The sequence below is a fragment of the Plecotus auritus genome, assembly GCF_963455305.1.
Source record: "Plecotus auritus genome assembly, chromosome: 2".
In the NCBI taxonomy this organism is placed as follows: Eukaryota; Metazoa; Chordata; class Mammalia; order Chiroptera; family Vespertilionidae; genus Plecotus; species Plecotus auritus.
In genome coordinates this window covers 37155948-37173468 of record NC_137771.1, presented here as the reverse complement: position 1 = coordinate 37173468, position 17521 = coordinate 37155948, and the positions used below count along the sequence as shown (strand labels likewise).

General features: G+C 44.8%; 1 protein-coding gene across 6 annotated transcripts in view; it reads right to left on the bottom strand.

The window, feature by feature from the left end:
- Positions 1-17521, bottom strand: part of AGBL4 (AGBL carboxypeptidase 4) — a 1107854-nt gene that overhangs the window by 277786 nt on the left and 812547 nt on the right. For all 6 annotated transcript variants that reach the window (XM_080656977.1, XM_080656976.1, XM_080656979.1 and 3 more), the window contains one exon: positions 3314-3353. In XM_080656977.1, coding sequence (XP_080513103.1) covers positions 3314-3353 — 40 coding nt within the window. The remainder of the gene's footprint in view (positions 1-3313; positions 3354-17521) is intronic.

Genomic DNA, 17521 nt, shown 5'->3' with positions numbered 1-17521 from the left:
GGGAAACGGAAACTCTTATACTTTGCTGTTGGAAGTGTAACTTTGTTGAACTATTTTATAAAACAGTTGGCCTTTATGTAGTAAACTAGAGGCCTGGTGCACGAATTAATGCATGTGGGGTCTCTCAGCCTGGCTGGGGATTTGGGCCGATTACGGGGGAGGTTAGAGAGGGGTGGTGGCCCTGCCAGGGGGAGGGGCTGCAGGAGGTTGGCTGTGGGAGTGCACTGACCACCAGGGGGAAGCTCCTGTGTTGAACATCTGCCCCTGGTGGTCAGTGCACATCATAGCAACCAGTCGACAGTTCAGTCATTTGGTCACTTAGGCTTTTATATATATACTAGAGGCCCAGCATGTGAAATCGCGCAATGCCGAGACCCCCAGACCCGCCGCACCACCATGGGGGCAGGACCCCAGACTCCACCGTGCTGCCTTGGGACCCTGACCTGCCACACCGTGAGACCCATCAATGCACCGCCTGGTGAGTCCAGTTGTTGGTTGTTACAGTATTACGGCCACAGGCTTTTCATAATATAGATAGATTTGAAAATGCATAGACTCAGTAATTCCTCTCCTAGCTATATGACCTAGAGAAATTCTCATACTTATGCACAAATGAAGATGCACAAAAATGCTTAATAGCATTGCTTGTACTTGTAAAATAACTGGAAATATTCAAATTATGATCAATAAAATGATAAGTAAATTGTGATCTAATCATTTATAGAATACCATATAGCAGTTAAAATGAATGAAGCAGAGCTATATGTATCTATATGAATGAGTCTCTATAATATAATAAAGAGTAGAGGAAAATTCACAGAATAACTTTATAATGTGACACCATTTGTAGGAATCTGTAAAAGAACACCAGTTACATAATTGGATACATAAGTATGAAGAAACACTGAACTCATTACAGTGGCTACCTATAGGGTGAGGGAGAGAGATGGGGTCAGGTATTCATAGAGAAAAGTCTCAACCAGATTTACACATTTTAAAAAATAGGAGACCCATTGGCATAAAAGGCACAATGTTGATATGATAAAGCCAAGGTGTTGGGGGAGAGGGGCAGTAAATGGCTGTTCATTATCTCTCTCCTCTTTCCTGTATGTATGAGATTATTCACAATAGAGAAAATAAGAGTTTAAAGAAGATAACATAGATTGATAAGGCTTCCAAATTCCCCACCAGCAGTTTTAAGGACTCGGTCTGTGAGGAATGGCAGCATCAGACTGCAGTTCTGTGTTGAGGAGGGACTAGGAGGAGTGCAGACAAGCCAGGACCTTTCACTGCAGCCTCAGAGGTAGGAGGCCACTGCTGGGGGTTGGGGAGCAGGGGATGCCTTTAACAGAGACAGCTAATAACAACAGAGGAAGTGCTTCTTGCATGGACTAGAGTTGTCCAGATAATACAACATGCTTCCTAACCTTTCCGAGTCATGGTGCACACAGATCCTATTTGTCTGGCATGCTGGAGTAAGCCTACCTGCCACTCTGGGGCTCCAGCTGCCTCAGGTCCCACTGGTGCCTAAGAGAGCTGAGTGGAGCCATGTGTCCAGGTGTATATCCCACATCACACAAGTCCAGCCTACTTACAGTAGACCAGTGTGCCATGACACACATCTTTTCTCATCTTAAAGTGGAGAAAATTATAGACTGTTGTAAATCAGTAGCACTTAGCGTTTTGTAAGTCCATAGCTGCCTGAAAGCAGTGCACTGGGAGTCATGCTACTGCTTGAATCTGTGCACTAGCCGCTGGGAAGAGCTGGAGCTAGTGCAAAAGAAATGCAGTTAACAGGGCCTGAAACGTTTCTTGTAAAGCAACTGCAGATGGGTCCACAACCCTCTACAGTTCATATGTTGGCACCATAACAGGGTGTGGCTTAATAAGACTAGGAGGTGAAAGCAGGTGACCTGGGTTGGCACATGTGCAGTAGGATAAGACAGAGAAAACCAAACTGGATGGAACAAAGGTAGTACCTCACCAGCAGCTCAGTGGGAGAAACTGGTAGGTCACACTATTGACTGAGCCAATCTAGTTATATTAGCTTATGATTTCCAATTTCTATCTATGTAATCATACCAGTATATGTTAAACATAGCTCATTCTATGGATAGATTAAACATTATTCAAACTCATTCATCTTTGTTCTAAAGTCCCAAGTTCAAAAAGCTCTCTCTGGTGGAAATACAGCAAGGTCCCTGAACTGGGTGGACCCAGCTTACATTTTCTGTCACCGTCTTAGATGTCAGTTACAGAGACCAGAGGAAGAAGAGCCTTCTTGCTGGGACAGAGCCTGCAGATGGCACTTTCTCAGTCTCCTTGGAGGAGAGCCACCTGGCCCCGGGATACAGCATAACAGGTTGATGGAAGGCAGGGATGCCATGGAACAGGCCTATTGGTTACTAAAATACTGACATATCTCCATATTTATTGGTAATTAGCCACCTAGAGCCCGCTGACCCTGCCATACAACCAACCACTCTGCAACACCGGCCCCTCTCTCAGGACCCCATCTCCCCACAGACCAGTAAACCAAGTGTAAAGCCTAACACAGCAGGGGGTCACCAGGCCGTTAAATAATTTGATTATCACCAATGAATGAAGATGAATCAACACAGCTACTCTTGATTGCTCCTTCACCCTGCTGGTACCATCACCTCCTTGGATCCCAAGAGAGAACAGCATCTCTTGTTGGCCAGTTGCCTCTCAAACTAAACTAAAATCCCTTCTGGCAAAACAAAATAGCTCCATCTCTCTCTAGGCTACATGCCATGCTTAGGGGAAAGAAAGGGTCTTTCAATGCCATGGCCACAGCTTTATTGGAGAACTCGACCTTTCCTTATGAAGGTGCAAGAAGAGAGTCATCCTGACCCTCAGCACAGACCAAAGCTGGTCACTTCCCCAGAGTAATCCTTCTTCATGAGCCATCCTCCTTCCATCCCATGCCACCTGCCAAGCAGATCCCCAGTTCCCGTGACTTCAAAACTTATTTCTCAGGAAGCCTTGACACTTCCTTGACACTTGAGTTCATGGAGTGATTTGAGAACCTGACCCTGGAATATGCAGCCACATCCGAGCATTAGCCTGGCAATCAGCAGAGTCAAGAGGAGGCAGCAAGAGCTGGGAGGGAGAAGAGGCGCAGCCTGTGGGACAGAGGGTTGGGGGAGAAGGGGTGTTCATAGCACGAAAGAATTTTGCTGTCCACTTGGAGAGTCAGAGGAGGCAGGCAGGAGCTGCATTTGGATAGACAATCGGACATCACTCTGGGAGATAAGGGAAAAGCCAAAGCACAATGGCCACATCTACTCACTGGGGCTGGTTATTGTTAGGAGATCAAGCTGCCGCTGTTGCTGCAAAAGAAAACACACTGTGAGAGTACTGATTTGAGCCAGAGACTGACTTGTGCTTAGCAGGTCAACAGGGTACATTGAGATAAATTGGTGCTCACTCATGATTCTGCAGAGACAAAGGGAATGGGCGGCTTTCTGCTTGTCCTTGGATGATCAGAGCTAAGTGGGTCTTTGAGGTCTTGCAGTCAAACCTGTATTGTGCTTAGGGAAAAGCCACGGGCTCATTTGCCTGTCCTCACACCTGCTACGCTGGGTAAGTGGCTGACATCCTGGAGATTTTCTTTGTCTTGGGTCCTTACATCACTGTCAGTCTCCTGATATGCCTTTCTAACCAAGATATTCCTGGGCTGCTTTACTTCTGGAATTTGCTCAGCAATGCTATGACCATTCCAATTATTGATGATCAAACTATTCCTTCTATAAATGAATCCTCATCTCTTGGTACCACACAACATTCAAAGAAAGTAATATTTGTTGGGCACAATAAGCCAGATGGATGAGACTACATATGTTTGGAGGCAACTAGCCGGGGGTACCCTAAGGGTTGAGGTGATTAACATTTCGGGAGGGTTGCCCCTATCACAGCAAACTTGTGGGGAAACTCTGTTCTGGATTGGATGTCATAGGAACCTGAGGATGGAAAAGTGGGTACTGTGGTCGGGCGTGGGGCAATGGTGAGCAACTCTCTTAAAGACTTAAGTCCCAGTCGACCTCTTTCTTTTTCCTACATTTGATTTTACATAAATAGTACTAAAAATCTGCATTTTTTTTTCTTAAAAAGGGCCCCAAAAAGCTCCACTTCGAGAACCATTGCCAGAGGCTACCCATTGCACAAGCTTCTTCTGATTACCTGGTATTTCACCTAATGGATTCTTTGCCTTATTTCACCTTACCTGCATTTCCCTCTTTATCTCATCTCTCTCCAAGAATGGCATCCTGGAATTTTGCATAAGCTGCAGTTTATGAGTCCCAACTATAAGCCAGGCACAGAACCAGACACTTTGATATGTTGTTTCCTTTTATCCTCTTAGCAATCCTACAGAATTGGTATTGTACAGAGGAGGGACATGAGGTTCAGAGAGGAGAAATGATCTGTCCAAGACCACATCTTCATTAAATGGTAGGGCCAGAATTAGAATTCAGTCAGTCTAATCCTGGCTTGAAAGACCAAAATATGACAATGCACATAAATGACTATGATGATGCCAGGCATTTCATAGGTGCTCAATATAAAGACATGTTTAGTATTGATGCTGTTATTATTATATGGTTTATATAAGGGGCCCTTGGTTTATATAAGCTACCTCTTCCCTTTTCATAGAATTATGGAGGCTTAGAACTCAAAGGTCATTGAATCTGACCTGTTATATCAGGACAGGAATCCCCTCTGTAATGTCCCCAGGAGTTGTACAAACTGCTTCTGTTTCATCCCTTTTCTTGATGGGGAACTCACTACTTATCAGTCAGATAGCTCTACTTTAAGCTGAGTTGAAACCTGCTTTCTTATAACATCATTACTTTCCAGCTGCCTCATCCCATGACAATAGTTTGGAGAGATGAAGAAGACGTGTGTTTCTTCTCTGCAGGCTCATTATTCCCAATTCCTTTGTCCTTTCCTCATAAGACCTGGTCTCCAATCTCCTCGCTCTTGTGGTCACCCTCCTCCTCCATTTAACCTTGACCTGTCCTAGTCAGAACTTCTTCAAGACCACTCCACCCCTGCTTCTGTAACTTCTCCTCAGCCTAAACACAGGTCTGTGTCCTTGCATGGCCTTCTCAATTGCACATCCCTGTATCCTGCCAGCTTATAACTCCTTCCAGTTGACATTTCCAAGCAAACAAAGCAATTCCAAGGTGCCATTGGCCCACATTGTGAGCATATATCTTCATGCTGAAATAAACACACCCATGGGCTAGAAGGAACGCCAGAGCCAGACGGCTTCTTCCCCAAACAGAATTAGGCCAGCAGTACAAGCTGCCTTTGCCAAGGCCAGCTGTGTGGCCAGGCACTTTCCTCATGCATGTGCAAAGCACACAACGTGTACTTCTATTTTTCCACAGCTTGACTTTATGACTGTTGTTGGTGATGAAGATCTAATTTATCTAAAAAGTGCCTATTTCCTAATTAAGAGCTGTCTCTGAAGGGTGACTCTGTGTCTAGGGTCCAGCAGGGGAAAATGGAAGAATACCTGACAGGAGGCAGACATACCTGGACATACCTCTGTGTGGCTTTGGATAACTTACTCTATGCCTCTGGCCTCAAACTCTGAGATGAGTGCGGGAGACTGGGATACCTTCCCTGACTCCAGTCAAAGGCAACCAGACACTGTGCTTGTGGGCTCCCTCTTCTGGTGCAGAGATTCCCTGAGAATCCCTGTAGCCAGGACATGAGGGGCTCAGAGAACAGTCAGACTTTAAAAGGGGCCACATTTTAAGCTTTCTTTTACGTTGCAATTTTCATACGTGTCTTTCTCACTAGTCGAGGGGCATCTTAAGGCTCTGGAACATGTATTTTACAGTCCATAGGGGAGCCCTGGGTAAACATTTACTTAAACTCAACTAAGCCATTCCTGAAATCCACTTTATCCACTCAAACCCCCAAGCCTTTTGCTCAGGCTGGCTCCCAGCCCAGCTTAATCTCTCACGATCTTTGTGGAGGTCCCTCATACTTCTCAAGACCTCCAGGAGGTTGTCTCTGCACACCAAACCACACCCTCTTTTCTCCCTTCCTCAGAGCAGAATGAGTATTTCGCATTGTTCTTCCAATGCATGTTTTAAAACATACCTTTTGTAGCATGCTCTATCTTAATTGACTGCTTCCTTCTGTTTCTCACAAGGTCCTTTCTCAAAGACAAGACTATGTCCTTTCATCTGAATGTCTCCCGTGCCAGCACAAAGGCCTGGAGAAATGTTTGATTTCTAAATCAAATGACACCACTACTCCTGTTAGGCAGGAATTAATGAGCATGGAAAGTAAGCATGCTCCTTCCTCGCCAGGACTTTCTGCCGGGCCTTTGGGGGTCTTGCCTTTACGATTTTGCTCTAACCGTCTCCGCAGCTGGCAGTGCTGCCTATCTACCTCCTCTGGGAGACCTTCTTCTTTGACTCCCTCCATCCACAGAATTGCTGTCTCTTCTTGACTCCCACAGCTCCTCCTCCTGTCTGTGCCACTTGTCATGTGGTGGGTCTGGTCACAAGCCCATTTAACCTACAGTTCCCTGACATATGTGTGCACCACCTAGTGGCTCAAGCAGATAAGTGTAGGCTATTCTTTGAACCTGTAGCTCTTATTAATTAGATGGAATTGCAAAATCTGCATGCTATACATGCAGAAGAAAAAGTGTACGTTTGAGAACCACTGTGTAACAATTTTTACCTAAAAAACTGGGATATCCAAGTAATTCTTTTTTTTTAAAATATATTTTATTGATTTTTTACAGAGAGGAAGGGAGAAGGATAGAGAGTCAGAAACATCGATGAGAGAGAAACATCGATCAGCTGCCTTCTGCACACTCCGCACTGGGTATGTGCCTACAACCAAGGTACATGCCCTTGGCTGGAATCGAACCTGGGATCCTTGAGTCCGCAAGCCGACGCTCTATCCACTGAGCCAAACCAGTTAGGGCACCAAGTAATTCTTTTAAAGTTCTTAAAAAATGAAAGGAATAAAATGAATGGGAAAATTTTCACTACTAGTCTACCTAGTATGATCATTTGAGATTGCCAATGGAAACTCTATGACATTTGTAAAAATAGGACACATGATTTGTGGAATTTTATCAATAATGTACAATCAGCTTTATATAGATGATGCATATTAGATGTAAATAATAACTAAATTGTTATAATTAGCTACCAACTGAGAGATGAGGGTCTTTTATATGGAGATACAGTATCAAACTGCCTACAGGTAAAATATGCAATGTAAGATGGAGGAGTCGAAGTCAGTGATCTAGGAGGTTCGGCGGCTGACAGGGCCTGGGGGGAATGAGAGCTGAGCAGGTGAACCACTAGTGACCAAAAGCTACAGTATAAGGAAGGCAGGGCCTCCACATGTGTTGTAGCGTGTGTATACGTGGTATGTGTTTTGAGGAGTGGGCATTCCTCCTCAAGTGAAGGAACTCCACACCTAGACAGAAATGTGTCCACGTGTGCCAATGTGGTATTTCATGGACTCTTGTAGGAGGGTGGGTATGCCAGGATGGGTCATTGATGTGGGACCTCCTGGCTGTGTATGAGCCCTGTACCCAGACTTCCCTGGTAGGAGTGGCGCCCCATGGACATTCTGAAGAAACCCATTCAACCCATAGGATGAATGCTCCATTGTGACTCCATACAGACCATAGAGGGTTGGGTGTTCCAAGGCCAACAGGAGCAATCTCTTAATTTGATGCCAGCTGGGAAGGCCAGAGCATCTACAGTGGATGCTTGAGGAACTATCTGCCAGCATCCTTGCTCCAAGAGTCATTCATCTTCCCCCATGCATCCAGTGGAAGCTCTTTCATTAATATAATGTCGCCGACATCTGGCCCAAGAATAAAAGTACTGAAAGGTGAGCCAATTAGAAACCTCATCCACGAATTCCAGATTTTTTATGGGTTCAATTTATTCTCAATGAAAACTATTATTGTTGTCCTAAGTTAAATAACCTATCTTTAAACTTTTTATAATTATGAAAACAAATATGCTTATTTTTGTCATTTTCCAAATTTTTAGAAAAGTTAGAAAGTAAAAATTAATGAAATCCCACTACTAAAAGAGAACCATAGTTAGCATTTTGGTGTATTTTCTTGTCATCTTTCTTGCTTGTGTATATTTAATCAGATCATAGTTATATATAAAAAATGAAGTATGTTTTAATCTTATGCAACATTATGTTTTTGTGTTGTTTTATTTTTTGTCCCAGGCCATGTCTTTGTTTTGAAGTATAAGGGTGTAAGTCACATTTATTTACTGTCATAACTGATATCTTTGCTCTCACTGCTGTGATTTTGTTTCTAGTCCCTTTTTTTCAAGGAAGGTGGCATTAATCAGCAAGACATCAGTAGGGTACCATTTGGCTCTTTCATCACAAGGAGGCAGTTTGAAAGGCCCAGTTACTGCAGCCTAGTGATGTAGACAAAGGCATGTGAATCTGGGGAAATCTGTTCCCTAGAAGATACTCTTCTTCATCCATGAATCCCTCTGACTGCAGTTACAGAAAGCTTTTTGTAGAAAGAGCTCCAGACTCAAAATCAGAAAGATGAAGGGTTGACTCCTGATTCTGTCATCTCTGAGCTGTGTCATCGTAGGCATGTTACCTAGGCTACCTGGAAATTAGGTACTCCACCCATAAGAGGAGCGCAGACCAACTCCAGGAGCCCAACAGGAAAGAGAAGCTGAGAGGAAGGGTAAGAACTGTTCTGAACAGGGGCCAACAGACAAAGTGGGAGCACACTGGTTGAGAGCTGGGATTTCTGAGTGCAGGCTTCAGCTCCACCCTGCCTCTGGCTGAGACTTTGGCATCCAGCATTTTACAGCAGCATCTTAACTGGTCTCCCTGCCTCTACTCCTGCCTCCTCCAGTTCATCCACATCACAGCTGGAGTGAGTTTTCTAGAATGCACATCTAAAAACTCTTCAGGGCTCTACAAAACCAAGTCTGAATCTTCGCTACTTTCAGGACCTCTGCGACCGCCTCCTATCTCCTGTTCTCTGATTCCAAGCTTTAGCCATGCCGATCTACTTCCTGTTCCCACGTTGCTGTGCTCTGACCTCCAGGCCTTTGCACACCCACACTGTTCCCTCTTCTGAGCACAACATTGCTGCCACCACCTACTTCACCTGCTTGTTATTCAGCTATCAACTCACATGCCACCTCTTCCGTAAAGTCTTTCTTGTTCTGCCAGGGCTGGGCTGGATCTTGTCCTTATCCCCTGACCATCCCATCAGAGCACCATCATATTGCAGTTCCCTGGCCTGTTTACTCCCCACCCTCTCCTCTGGCTTTGTGAGCTCCCTGAGGGCAGAGGCTGTGCCATCTTTGCTTCCTCAAGGACTGGCCTGGTGCCTGATCAATATGTGGTGTTCAATGAAGATCTGCTTATCACCTGTTACCAAGGCGACAACTAGACTGAACTGGTCATAGGAAGAGGTCTTTAGTATATCCCCTCTCCCAACACACACACACACACACACACACACACACACACACACACACACACCATAATTTTTCATAAAATCCTTTCTGTTTCTGCCTTGGGGACGTAAGGATTGGGCCACAGAGAATTTGGCTTTGGCCTTCTTCATCTGGATGGGTAATTAGGAGGCTATGGTTAAAAATGGACTTTTCATTTTGGTCACGAAACTGCATCGCAATTACTGCTCAGAATAAGAAAGAGACGTGGTGTACTGGGAGCTCAGGGCTGTTTGATGTGTTGGGTTCTGCGTGGTGGAAGAGAATAGTCACTGATTACGTGTTCTGTTTTGCTTTCTGTGCTTCATGCAGGATCGCTATTTGGGGAGAAGTCAGCCTTTCATGGCACAGAGTGGAGACAATTTAAACAGGAGCACCCGTCACCTCTGTGCCTTCTCCCGTCCCTGTGGAAGCCTAAGGATCAGCACCCTCTGGAACAGGGGTCACAGGGGCTCAGCCCCTTACTTTTCCTGCAGTTCCTCCCCCTCCCCCAGCCATTCTCATTCTCTCCACATCTAGGGATCTCATGCCCTGCCCTACCCCAAGCATAGCTGGTTCCTTAGAAAATATTTCAGGTGGTGCTGGCCCCCACTGAACTCACTACTTCTGATCTCTCACTCCCATCTAGCCTCCTCACTGGCTGCAGGAGTGATCATTCTAAAATTAAATTCGCTTCCTTCTTTAGAATAATTTACTGATCCCCATTGCATTTCTGATAAAGACTCAGATTCTTAGCTTGATATTCCAGGAGGGTATGATATTCCACGAGTTTTATGCGCTATTTAAAAAAGCAGTTTGTGTAGATTAAAATAACCTCATGTTTAGAGAATAAACAAGTTACCTTTATTTTCAGAACCAAACTTTCGCCAGTTAAGGTGGCCTGACATGTCGGTCAGTGCCACATGCAGAAGACAGACCCTCTCCTGGCAGCAGGGAGCAGCGGGGAGAAGCAGGGACAGCTGTTACCTCTGTGAGGACCAGAGCAGGGAGCATGCACATTTGGAAAGCACCATCTTGAGGCACTGAGCTCATGCCCACGCCCCACTGAAACGGGACAGGGCCTCTGTGTGCAGATGGTAAAGCGCACCACCTTATGCTCACTGACCTGCTGCCCACCCTCGACATGGACCCCTTCTCCTCAAGCCAAACAACTGCTGTGCAACCACAGACAGCCCTGTGCTTTCCCTCTCTGACTCCTCACTTATTTCTTTGTAATTCAGCAAGTATCAGTGGAGCATCTACTCTGCACCTGGCACGCTGCTGAGGGCAGGGAAAGACACAGCCCTGTCTTCAGAGAGGTAGCTAAAGGGAAGTGGAGAAGACACACAGCAAGCAAATCATCGCACTACACTAATTAGTTTAAGCTATGGTAAGTGCTCCCAAGAAAAATGTGGGTGAAGGGTCTATGACCAGAGTTCAAAATAACCCTCAGGCATGATCTGGCCCACCAGCTAATGCCTGGATGCCACCCCTAAGCACCCTCAACTTCACCACCTTCTAGGGGAACCTGAGCAGCGGCTGAGGCTCAGCCTCCCCCGTTGAGTACCTACCCCCATCTGGATAACAGAAAATGCATTAGCCTTTTATGCAGAGAGAGAGAGAGAACATCACTTGAGGGTGAAATAAGGGTTCAATTCTATGGGAAGCAGACTCAGGGGGACAGACAAAAACTGGGGCTGCTCATGTGAGATTGTGTCAATGTGTTTCCCTGGGAAGCTCCTACTCCTGTAGCTTCCAGTTACTGGCAAAGCCGGGCTGGCAAGTGGCTTTCTCCCCGGTCGCTTACAGGAGCGTTCAGTTCATCCCCGGCAGCTGGCACGAAAGCAGGGCAAGTGGAGATGGAGGAGCCTTGGGAACTGCAAGCACATCCTGGAAGCAGGGTTGACAGCAGCAGTGGCCACAGCAGCTGCCATTCGCTGAGCACCTCCAGTGAGCCAATCCTACAACCTTTGGAGGCGGGCCTTGCTACCCCTTTTTATAGATGAAGCTCAGGGCCAAGAGGTCAGGCCACTTGCCCAAGGTCACAGCCGCTAAGTGGAAAACACTAGACTGAAGCCCACGCTGTTGGGGCGGAAGCCCGTGCTCAGTTAGCTGTGAGTGGGGAGCCGTGAGGGAGCAACCCAGGCTGCAGTGGGAGCTGGCTGGTGACGCGGCCCCGTCAGTACAGCCTCTGCGCACCTGGCAGCGGCTGAAGTTGCAATTTCAGGGTGACCTTCCCTACGTTTCCCTTGCAGTGCCCACAGTTTGAAATGCTATGTTTACCTGTGTTTATGTTTGATTAGTGCCATTCCCATTATAGTCTAAGCTCCGCGGGCTGGGTGGACTCTGCCTAACTCTGTGCCCACAGGCTGCATATGGAAGGTTAGCTCGGGTTTTCAGAGGGCTGGTAAACAGCTGCAACCCTCACTCCTGCTGGAGAGAAATGACACGCCATGATGGCAGATGGGGGGCTCGTGCTGGGGGTCGGGCCCTCCCCCAGCTCTGGAGGAAAGACTTGTGGGTGCATCAAAGAATAGCAGGGGAGGCTGTTAGTCACAAGGGAAGACTGCCTGCCAGGACAGACTGCTACTTCCTCACCCTCTACCCCAGTGATGCCAGCCATGTGGGGACCTTTGAGAACGGACATGGTATCTATGTGACGTGCAGCTCGAGGTTGGAGAGAACCCAAAGGTGTCTGACAGATGGTCTCCATCCACCATCTAAGTGACTTAATCACATCCCACACTATACTTAGGTGTGTACATATTAGCCTGTTTTTTCTCCCCACCCGTACCTCTCCTCTCCATGTACTACCCCCTAACTCTGCCTCCCCCATGCCCCCGCAAGGTCAGGAGCTGAATATTTTTCACTTCTCTGTACTCTCCCTCTCCCTGATCTCCAAAAGGGCAACAAGAAGTTTGTTGCAAATGTGATGTTTTGGCTTGTCATGAGTGCAAGGGACATGATGATCAATCCTCTTGTTTAATATGTTTGATTAAGTCACAACGTTTCTTTTATAGAATCGAACTATAGAGTTTAAAAGATATGTCTTTTAGGCCTTCAATTTATACTTTAAAACTGTGATTACTCTTCATCCCTAAGGTCACCAAAAGCCAGCCCCAGTGAGTGAGGCCATCCCATAGCATAGCCTCCTAGAGATCATCCAGCCCAACGACTTTACTTCAAGGAAAAGTGAGCCGAGTCCAGAGGGAAGGGAGCTACTCAGAGCCACCTGCCACATTGTTCTGCAATGTTTGCCCACATGCCTCCTTCATTAGAGTGGAAAGAAGGGATTTATGTCTCTGTCTGGTGCCTAGAAAACACAGATGCCTAATCATGCTGGTGTGGCTCAGTTGGTTGGGCATTGTCCCATGCACTGAAAGTTGTTGGTTTGATTCCCAGTTGGGGTGGGGCACATGCCCTGGTTGCAGGCTCCATCCCTGGTAGGGGGCGTATGATCGATGTTGCACTCTCACATCCATATTCCTCTCTCTTTCTCCCTCTCTCTTCATCTCTAAAAAATCAATAGAAAGTCTTTAAACATTAAAAAAATACACACATAGATGCCTAGAAAAAAAATGTTTAAAAAAAGCAAGGGAGTGGGGTGGTGAGTGAAGGGAGGGGAGGAATTTAGCCAGGAATTTGTTCAGAGTTCCAATGCCTTGTTGCTTATTTGGTTCAACTGGTTTTAACTGAGGAGTTACCAGGAAGACTTCCTTTAAGAGATGGTCATTGAAATGGCTCCTAAAGGATGGGGACTATTTTACTTTTCCCCGAGAAAGTGGGGCCAACTTGTAAGGCAGGATAGAAGGACAGGAACCTGCGTTGGCCATGAGGCCCGGCTGCCCTCTGTCTCTGGGAGCTAATGGGTCCATTTGTGTTTGACATTTGGTTCTTAAGACTGTCAGGGTATCTCCCTGAAACATTGTTTTCTGTTTGTTTATCTAAACATTTGATTATTTTACATATAACACTAAGTCCAAAAAAGGAATTTGAAGGAGCTTACAATAAAAGAATGCAACAAAATAAAAACCATGTAACTAAAAACAAGGCGAAAAAGAAAAATAGGAATAGGAGGAATTAGGTTATTCGAGATGTAAGGCCATCACTCACAATGAATATCCTAAGGTACTCTGCCCACTTGGTAGAGGTGAGGCACAAAGCTGGCTCTCAGCTTTCAGCAATCTAAGCACAGAGGACAACTCAGTTACAAGAGACCCAGGGTCCTCAGAGAAAAAACAATAACACACAAACAAAAACACTTGCCTCAGGGAATCCCAGCCTTTCCTGAGCTGAGGTCTGAGGGAAATCTCTTCTCAGGGTCCTGGGGAAGGGTATGCTGAGGCCTGGCAGGAGATAGGAGCTGGCTGGGACGTGCTGTATCGAACAGCAGAGCTGTGTTTGGAACCAGCAGACCTGACTCCCATGAGGCTCGTGGATAAGGCGTATGGAGCACAGAGATGAAATGTGGGGTCATGAGATCACTGGGCCAGAATGAGAAGCCACGGGTCTGTGCCAAGGACGAGAGCCAAGGACAGACAATGAGCACTGATTCTGGCTTGCACACTACCGTGGGTAATGCTCCTGGACACATTCTTAACCTCCCTCATGTCCACATTTCTAAAATGGGGATGAAAGAGACTTTAAACAGGAATATCATTTCACTCAGAATTTTTAGTTACAACAAACATTCCTGTATTATGGGATAATAATAAATCCACACCTTTTTAAAAGATAATATACAAAACTCAATAAAACAGTGAAGTTTCAGATTTTTTGAGAGTATCCAGGTACCTACTGAGTTGGGAGAATTTGGAGGTTCTCATCTCTAAAAAGATCCCATCACATCATACTCAAGTAAGTGCTCAATAAAGTCTCCCTGCCTCTCTCCCCTCCCCCATTCCTCAGATTCAGCAAGTGAGCAAAGAGTTCACAGCAGCTCCTCACAAAACTGCGGCAAGAACTGAATGGAATGATGGATCAGAAACACGTGGAAGCCAGAAGCTGTGTGTCCTGGCCCCAGCTTTCCCACTCACTTGCTGTATGAGCCAATAATTTACCATCTCTGAACCTGTCTCCACCACATACTGGTTAAACGACCACGGGCAAGTCAGTTAAATGCAATCCCATCTACTGGTAAAGCATTTACTAGTAGCTTAGTGGTTGGCACATAACCTCTGGGTAAATGGCACATAGTCTGTTAACACTTTTATTTTTAATTCCAAGATTTCTTCCGGTTTCTCTATATACGTCTTCTCCCTTACACCATCACCCTCCGGAAGCCTCTCCTCTCCCAGGCTGGGTTAGGTGCCTCCTCACGGCCCCTCAGCACCTTGTGCTACCCTTGGCCACAGATGTCATCATGTGGGTTGCAATGATCTGTGAGTTACCCACTGTAAGCTCTGTGGGCAAGGAGGCTGTGTGAATCAGGTGTCTCCAGCTCCCGCCACCGCACTTGGCACGGAGCAGGCCCTCAGTCATGTTTGCTGAACTGCACAAAACTGTGGAGTTCCTGTGGAAAATATCGTGACATTCAGAATAAAACTCCGGCACTGAAAGTGAGGCAACATTAATCTGTGTTCCTGCCCAGCAAGTGCAATGCCTCCGCACAATGTCAGAGTTATATATGCTGCAGGAAGTTTAAGTACCAGGCCATGAAAGTCTACTTTCTGCATTTGATTGGCTCTCCACGACTTTCCATAAAAAAGTTGCCAGCTTGATTGTGGGGAAAGAATCCAGATCTAATTGTTCTTTGTAAGCCTGGGACAGAAGGTATTGTTGCTTGAAAAATGGAACTGTCTAAATTAATTTTCCTGAAACAAACATCTTTGCCAAATAAAAGCAATGCATAATAACAACCCATAATTAAAAGTAAAATGATACCTTTTGTTACGTGGGGAAAGCAAATGTGTTCACCACAAAAAAAGAGACCAAAATGTTATTTTCTTGGAACTCCAGGGACACATCTTGAAGTCTTCTGAGAGGGATGTGTGCTAGTGTGTGTGTGTTTCGAGTCGGGTGGGGGGAGATGTCTCTTTTTCCCCTTTCTTTTGCTTTTGAAAAACAAACCATTCATCTCTGATTTCTAAACAATGCAGCCAGAATATTCTTATATCCCATTTGACTTTTAACAGACAAGAATTGGGAAAGTGAGGGAAAGTAACATTTATTGAACGGCCCTTATTTTCCTTTGACTAACTTTCCTAACCTATTTTTAATTTATTTCAATTTACATATGCACACACATAGGCAAAACTGGTAAATCCTCTCTAGAAAAGAGTTAAGATGTTAAAAACTTTAATTGAACATCTACTCTGCAACAAATGCTTTATTTATATTTATTCATTTTATCTTCACAACACTTTCATTGTGCAGGTATTTAACCCCATTTTAGAGATGAGGAAACTGATGCTCACAGAGGTTAAGGAAATTGCCGCAAGTCACACAGCAAGTAAGTAATGGATCTGAGATTTACTAGTAAACCAAGCCCATGACCATGCAGCCCTGTCCTTAAAAATACTCTTTCCATAGTATTAAATAATATTAATTATATTAAAATAAAGAGGAAAAACACACAAAAAGCTCAGCATCTTCACAGCCTTTCTCATTTCTTCCATGATGTTTTCTAGTTCTATGTATGAATGTTTGTCATACACGCCTAATAATTATATATAAGAACAAAGATGTAGCAATGGCATGAATATGACTTTGCTACTTCCTGCATTGTTATTTCTAGGTTACATTATATCGTAAGAAGTTTTCCAATAGTATTGCATCATCATTGTAAACATTATTTTAATGAGTTCATAATGTTCCATTTAGTGAAAGTACATAGTTTACTTAAATACAGGACATTTGGGCAATTGTCATTTTGTTATTATAAATGACATTACAATAAACATCTTCCTGAATACAATTTTGTCCTTCATTTGGAGTAGATTATTTCTCTGGGATGAATACCCAAGAGTGGAATTACTGGGTCAGAAAGTATGTACCTTTTTATTACTCATGATACATATTGCCAAATTGCTTTCTAGTGGGATCGTTCCAATTTATACTCCCATGAACAGTGTGTGAAATAAAGATTTTACTGTAGCCTTGCCAGCATGGGGGATTATAACTTTTAAAATATTTTTTTAATTAATGTAATAGTTATCATATGGTATCTGACCATTATTTTAATTGTCTTTTTTTTTAAGGTGATCCAGGGGGTTTTAATTTTTTTTTTCATTATCTGGTTCACTTATTGTATTTCCTACACTGAGGACTGATTTTTCACATTTATCTGTCCAGCATTAAGATTTTAGCTCTATTTTATTTTAAACTCTCAGGAGATAATCACCTCTCTTGTTCTTGGTTCACTACCTTTGGTGGCACTGGAAATACCCAATTTAGCACCACATAAGATGCTCACCCTATATAAAAAAGGGCATTTTAAAAAAATCCTCACCCGAGGATATGTTTTTATTGATTTTAGAGAGAGAGGAAAGGAGAGAGAGAGAGAGAGAAACATTTATCTGTTGCCTCCTGTACATGCCCCAACTGTGGATTGAACCTGCAACCTAGGTATGTGCCCTGACCAGGAACCAAGCTTGCCACCTTTTTGAAGGAACCAACTGAACCACTCAGCCAGGGCCAAAGTGCATTTTTAACATATTCTGTCAAAGATGGATCCCGGTGAAACTTGGAAACATTGTTAGTATAGGCCAGTGGTCGGCAAACTCATTAGTCAACCGAGCCAAATATCAACAGTACAACGACTGAAATTTCTTTTGAGAGTCAAAGTTTTTAAACTTAAACTTCTCCTAATGCCACTTCTTCAAAATAGACTTGCCCAGGCCATGGTATTTTGTGGAAGAGCCACACTCAAGGGGCCAAAGAGCTGCATGTGGCTCACGAGCCACAGTTTGCCGACTACGGGTATAGGCTCAACAGGATAAAGGATGCTCTGAGCTCCTCCCCTCCCCTTTAACCTCCCTCTAAGGACTGGTGATGTCACGTCTCTCAGAGTGTGA